Raw genomic sequence first — 7,471 nt, forward strand, 5'->3', positions numbered from 1 at the left:
CATCAGAAGGAACTGAAATAAATAAATAAATTTAAATTTCAAGGCTTTTTGTGGTGCAGAGTCGGATGTGACGAAACATATGGGGCCTCTTTCTCTTCCTCACCCTCACACACTAACACACACACAACCCATAATATTGTGCTTGATTTGGCAGGGTTCTCGTGACTGCTGGTGTTCCTCCCTCCTTCTCTCGCTCTGGGCCCATGACATTCCAGAGCATATCTCAGACACAGACGGACAGGAATGCAATGCTTAGATGAACCTCTATGTGACACACACACACACAAACACACCCTACAGAAAGCACCAGCAACACCTGCTCTTTCCCTGAAATAAATCACAAAAGGTCAAGGCTGTGATTGCTTGGTAAATTAGACTGTTATCGAATGCCCTTTAAGTCTGGTAGAGGGTTGACGCTAGGAGGAAAAATAAGCAAACAATCTATCTAACATCATACTAAACCTCTATTAGCCACCCATGTAAGGCAGAGAGAACTGGTCATTATTCATTTCAATTACAAAAAAAAAACAGATCTCCTAAAAAAAAATATCTCTGCATCTCTACAGTCTAATAACCATTTGTGTTCTGCAGAAACAGAAAGAAAACTACAGTGGGATTCTTCTGGAATGATAAATCGACAATGACAGCATTCTCATTTTTGTGTGAGCTTCTCCCTTGAAGACTGTGTACCTTTGAGCACATTATGTTAACAGATAACGCATGTTCTGCTGGGCTTTGTTAAAACCATGAAGAACAACAGCTTACTTCAGCATACCCATCAGTGATCCACAACAAATATCAAAATTGGAGAACAAACATTTCCATTTTTTTCCATTTTTGGCTTTCTGTCCAAGTGTTCATAAGAGATGTCAGCCCACCGCCGACACCAGTCCAAGTGTTCAGGTTCTGGTCTGTATCAGGATGTTATTTGGGATGAGGTCCACACAAATACAAACTTGACACATCTGTGGAGAGCAGCGCATGATGCAACCATCTGAGCGGATGTCCATGAGCACAGACCTTGACTTGTGATAAAGCCCTGCTGAAATGACTGTTCAAACACACACACACCTGGGGCTGAAGAACTGGATTCATAAATAAAAACAGCACAACCCTCTTACAAACAAACAAACAGGGGATGGACTCACATGCGTACACCAGGCTCATATGATTTTCCTCTAAAACAGATTAGAAAAAATTGTTTCCAATAAAACAAAAGAATAAATATCTGTCTTTGGAGATTTCACTTTGTATGCCAAAGCATTCCTTTGGTGTTATTCGTTTGGTTTCACACCAACATGCAAAGTTTACAGTTCCCAAATGGATATAAAGCAAAGCTGGAAAACACAATATTAACCTTATTCATGGGTATGCCATGTGATGGCATTTTATAACGCACAACACACTGGCTGTTTAAAAGAGCACAAGACCAGCTCCATTCAGCAGAAGAGGAGTTTTCTTCTGAAGTAGGCAACAACATACATCTGAGGTAAAATGTCATTAACATTCAATGTTCAGGAACACAACAGGAATAACAGTGTCCGAATTCCCTCATGTAATTAAATACAAGTTTGAAGTTTCTTTTAGTGGATCTTACGAAGACCCTTCATACCCATGTTATTACACTAAAAACATATGGGACAGCAGTATTTTTAGCTCTGACATATATCAACAGAAATAGTGACCTTGATATTTTATCATATCAGTGATGGATCAAGGTCTACATTTCTGTTGTTAAACTAGATTAAGCAGGTGGTCAAAGTGAACAGTCACTGTCACACAAGGTCAAAGTGATCAGTAATTGTCACACAAGGTCAAAGTGAACAGTTACTGTCACACAAGGTCAACAACTGGAAAGAACCTCAAACAAAGCAGTTTAACGATTTGTACAAAGTTGGGAATTTTATTCTTCAAAGAAGGCATGGTATATATAAACCTATTTTTTTCTATAAATATAAAGGTTATTTTGGTAGTATCACAAATATATGCACAAGAAAAACAAAAAAATCAAATTGCAGATGGCAATGAGGTGGAGTTGAGGCTGAATGCAGGCTTCAATGCTTGTTTTGTGATTAAAATACTTCTCTTCTCAGAACCATGCAAAAAGGATCTGAACTGCTGGCCCAAACTGCAGTCTTAAAAAAAAAAAAAAAAAAAAAAAACTCCACCCTAATTTAACAATCTTGTCGGGCACTGAGGAACGCCGACTGGTTAAAATGAACACATAGAGCAATGGTAAGTGAGGAGAGCTGGTGAGTGAGGAGAGCTGGCTGGTGCACAGGAGACAACAGGGATGGTGGCCTACAACACCTCAGCACACACAGGCACCTATGGGGCGTCTTAACCTGCTAAGCCTGAAAGAGCACACTTCCCCTTGGGTTTTCACTTCATCAGAAGTACACTGTTTGTGTGTGTGTGTGTGTGGGGGGGGGGGGGGGGGGAGAGAGACAGAGAATGAGAGAGAGATAGAGAAAGTGAGAGAGCAGGGAGGGAATCTGACATTATACTGAAGGTGACTATAGTACACTGGGTTAATAAATGGGTGACCCTGGCCTCGTTTTCCTTCCCACAGTTTATGTGGCAAACATTACTCATTCGTGTCAGCCCTCAAATCGCAAACAGGAAATATCACCACAGGATCTTGACATAATTCATATCTAAATCAATTATGAAAATAATACATGTTATTTCACTCAATTCAAAATTTTAACAGAAGTGACATTCTTTTTCTGCTTGGTTTTTGTCCTTGATTACCCTATTTTTAGCTCAGAACAAGCAAATTGAAAAGTTAAGACAACTAACAATCCAACTGGTAGTAAATCCCCTAAGATAAACACAGAGATGGGAAAAAATGTACAACTGGCTTGCTAGGACATTCCCCCATATGCGCTGGATTCCGTGACCCCCAATCCATTTTAGAGGCAGACGCCTCTCTACATAAGTGCAGTCCTAGCCTCCGTGCAGCCAGTGTGATGTAGCCTACTCTCCTCAGAAGCCCTCACAAACCAAAGGCACTGAAAGTGATTCGACAGTCCCCACCCACCCCATCATATGCCCCGTAGTTAAAAAAATTCTGCCCAAACAATGGCGTGGAAAAAATGCAGTAGATCTATTCCACCTCGTTTTTAAAACTGAAAATGAGCACCAACATGACGTTAGTCATGCAAGCATAACGATAATGACGTGTGATCTGTTGAGAAAGCTGTAAGCTTTAATTTAAAGCTCAAAGGTAAACTCCTATGGGATAGGTAAAAAACACAAAAAAACACTAACGAACCAAATACTTTCACTGTCGGACCTTGGGACTCATGAGTTTCACATGAGAAAAGTTTTCAACGCTGTCTCATTCTTAATGTCTTGCAATAGCCTACATACATGTTCACATGTAATATGCGCATCACTCTTGACGCAGCATCAGAGTACAGACCCAGCTTTTCCAAGCAAATGTTCATATCCGACTTGTGATGAAAGGCAGATAGTATGTTTCCCCCCCCCAGTAATGTCCAGGTAATGCACACGTCCTCAAAACTCAGCTGTGTACATAAAACAGACAAGTCGGTACTTGCTGTCCAAAATCCGGTATGAATTATTTAAATCGACTGGAAGAAGATTTTTTAAATACAAATATATACTTACAAAAATCTCACAAACGCATATTTACAACATCAACATAATATATCAAAGAGTGTCTCGTTGTAACTCCACAAAAGGGTTATTCTTCAGTTTTTCTGTGTAACATTTGGGAAAAGACATTTAAAATGTCGTCGTTAAAATCCCCAAACTCAGACCGTTGTTTCGCCATGCTTGCTATTTGCCAGTCTTGTGTAGAACTTTCTCCACGAGTTGAGGGTCTTACCCGACCAGATCCAGAAACCGGAGGTGATACCCACGATCAGGGTCATCAGATACTTGATCATGAAGACCGTAAAGTCTGGGCTCATGTCAGAATGGTGAAATGCCGGACATGGCACGGCGTAAGTCTTGCAGGTCTTACTGATCCAGGTTTTCTCCCACTGCTCCCGAAAGGCCTGCTCATAAAAGTAACATGCGATGACGATGGTGGCTGGAACCGTGTAGAGGACACTGAAGATGCCTATCCTCACCATCAGCTTCTCCAGCTTCTCGGTCTTGGTGCCATCGTGCTTCATGATAGTGCGGATGCGGAACAGCGACACAAACCCGGCCAGGAGGAAGGACGTCCCGATGAAAAGGTATACGAATAGGGGCGCCAGGACAAAGCCACGAAGCGCATCCACGCTGTTGGTGCCCACGAAGCACACCCCGCTAAGCACGTCCCCGTCGACCTGTCCCACAGCCAGGATAGTGATGGTTTTGATGGCTGGCACTGCCCACGCTGCCAGGTGAAAATACTGCGAGTTGGCCTCGATGGCTTCGTGCCCCCACTTCATCCCCGCTGCCAGAAACCAAGTGAGCGCCAGGATTACCCACCAAATTGAGCTGGCCATACTGAAAAAGTACAACATCATGAACAGGATGGTGCAACCCTCTTTTTTGGTTCCCTGGACCACAGTCCTGAAATCATTGTCAAATTTCTCATTACACACTACCTTGTCCTCTAACAGAAATCCGGCAATGTAAGCTATAGACACCATAGTGTAACAACCGGAGAGAAAAATAATGGGTCTCTCCGGGTAGCTGAACCGCTTCATATCCACTAGATAAGTCAGAACTGTAAACAGCGTGGACGCGCAACACAAAACTGACCATATTCCAATCCATATTCTGGCGAACTTTTGTTCTTCTTCATTGAAGTACATTATTCCATGGGATCGTTTTGGTTCGCACGGGGCAGCGCAATCATCCTCACCCAGAAAACGATAATTCAGATAAGGAGGAACTTTCAGAGAAGCGGGACACTTAAACTGTCCTTTTCCGTTCCATCTGTCGTGCGGAGGCATCGTTACCTGGGGAGTCGGGTTGATTGGGGTGCTTTTTTCCGACAGGTTTTGTCCGACACACAACTCGCCCGCGCCGTGAACGGGGAATTGTTCGCAAGCGAGGCTATCCGGCCACTGGAAGCCGAATTTGTTCATCAGTGCCTCACAACCCTGCCTCGCCCGATCGCACAGGGATCTACAGGGGGGCAGCGCTTGATCCAACACAGTACAGACGGGCGCGTACATAGAGCAGAGGAAAAACTTAAGATCCGGAGAGCACTGAACTTTGACAAGCGGGTAAAACTGGTGCACTTCGAGTCCCGCATCCTCTTGGTTTGTGTGTCCCAGTAAATTTGGCATGATGGTCTCGTTGTAGGCTATGTCCGTACAAAGTGGGATGGAAATTGGCTGGCAAAAGCCGTGCTCAGGAATGGACAGTCCTCGGTCCCCGTACTGTCCACCAACTCCCAAAATTCCAACGAATAACAACAGAAACATGGTAAAAAGCTTTCCACTCACTTGGTTGTAATCCGTTACCGAAACATTGCGCACAGCCATACTTTCTTTGCGGTTTCTTCCCCCCAGACAGCTAGCTCGCCAGCTAGCTAGCTACTTCTCCGGTCCCCTTGGATAGTCTTCTTTCCTCCTCGCTAAATTCACTCCAGTCCAAACTTTGAAAAACGACAGCTGCCCCTCTCTAGGTGCATAGAGACGCAGTGGATGTCCAAAACAGAGTATATATATATAGGGAAAATACATCCAGGATAAATCCTTCCAGAAAAACGCAATCGCAGACTCAATATTTCAACCCCGATAGTCCGACTATGAGAGTGAATACTCTGAGCTGTTCAAACCTGTTTCCAGGCGCCCTGCTGTCTCCTCCTCATATGGAAAAAAAGGGAGGGACTAAGAAACAGATGGCACGGTCTAGGCTAGGGTCTAGGAACCGTCAACATTTTCCGTATACTTTGAGAGGTACTGAGATATAATATTAGTTATGTTAAGGTAAGTCTTGTTGGAGTGTTTAATGAGCTAATAACAAATAATGTCAAATGTCTGCTATGTGTCTTGAAACTTTCAAGTGTCGCTGTAATGTGATTACGTCTGATTAGACACAAACATATAAGAGAAGGTTTATCACCTTACTGCAGCTTGTTTTAATGTGAGACTTGTTTTTGCCACTGTTTGCAGCTGCACCAATGATCAGTGTAGTGGCTTAGGGCGGATATGATCCCCACAGAATAATATGATCCCGACCACAGCAATGATTCTGTTAGAAGTACAGTAAGAGTAGTCTTTTAAGACGACGAGTAGAGGAGGAAGAGGTAGACGGCTATGCTAATCTGATCTTCCTAACTGAGTGAATTTTTTTTTTTCAGCCACACTGTCTCATCTCCACACACACCTCTGAGAGGCAGATGGAAAGAACCTTGGTCCCTCCAACCCCAGTGACATGGTTGCAGTGCAGAGGGCATTTGTGTATCAGCACAGCACTAGGCCACAGTAGGCAAAGGCGTGGGGACACACCACAAACTGCTTACTGCACAGCTTTTCAGATCAGACTGTGTGACCATTTGATAACAACTTTGATGGGCAGCTGCTTCAGTTGGCTCTCTGTTCTGACTGGTGGTCTATAGCGGTGAATTCAGGTTGATCTAGACTCTAGATATATGTATCTTGGGCCCGCACTGTCCAAACAATACGTTTACAGACCCCTGATCCCGCATGGCGTGTTGCTTTTTTCAGACATTTGAAAATAACTGAAAATAGAGATGAGCCCTAAAGTTTAGGAGCGTCTAATGCCATGCTATTGGTTTGAGAGGGTGTCCGTTACAGGGATGAAGGGAATCAAAGAGCATGATTTGCACTGACAGGGGAATGTTGAGATTGCATTCAGTTTCTCTGCAGACCTTGAGTGTCTGAACTCGTGACTTTTCAAACAAAATAAGAGAAACACACACTCTCACTCTTTATCTGTCTCTCTCATTCACATACACACACACACACACACACTGAGAGAGAGACACACACACACAGCTTTGGATAACTTTTGCATTAGAGATGTCTCTATTTCTTTCACAAGGAAAAAAACCCAAATGTGGTTTTAGATTAAACCAATTTAATTTCTGATTGTTGATTGTTTGCACAAAGCAGTCTGGCCTCCCCGTGCATTGCACTAATGTTAAGATTTCAATAAGAATCACGCTGAGGGGTTAGGATTAACACACTTCTGCTGGATAATGTTTGACAAGCTTACTTGTAACGACGAGCAAAGGCTGCCCCGTGATCCCAAGACGGGGCTCTATTCACTCAAAATGTCATCAGCTCTCAGGAGTGGATTATGTGTGACACTGTTCCAGGGGAAGAAATGAAGTCATACTGCCGTCACATTGTTCGAATGATGGCACTCTCCCATTCAGCAATCCCCCGATGAGCCCCAAAAATCACCATGGCAGACATCTCGGCATAAATTGTCAAGAAGAGTGTTTTTTTTTTATTATTAGACTGCCATGGATCTCCACAAATGCCATGAAGACCCACCTAACGCTTAGCTCATGTAAGCATCACTTGGG

The 7,471-nt window shown here is 43.4% G+C and overlaps 1 protein-coding gene across 1 annotated transcript; it reads right to left on the reverse strand.

Moving 5' to 3' along the window:
* Positions 1–1,875: 1,875 nt before the first annotated feature.
* Positions 1,876–5,720, reverse strand: fzd1 (frizzled class receptor 1). The gene has a single exon (XM_012838727.2). It carries the CDS (start codon positions 5,454–5,456, stop codon positions 3,783–3,785), a length of 1,674 nt encoding a protein of 557 aa, XP_012694181.1. The 5' UTR covers positions 5,457–5,720; the 3' UTR covers positions 1,876–3,782.
* Positions 5,721–7,471: the final 1,751 nt, after the last annotated feature.

This window comes from Clupea harengus, chromosome 11 (assembly GCF_900700415.2).
Source record: "Clupea harengus chromosome 11, Ch_v2.0.2, whole genome shotgun sequence".
Classification (NCBI taxonomy): domain Eukaryota; kingdom Metazoa; phylum Chordata; class Actinopteri; order Clupeiformes; family Clupeidae; genus Clupea; species Clupea harengus.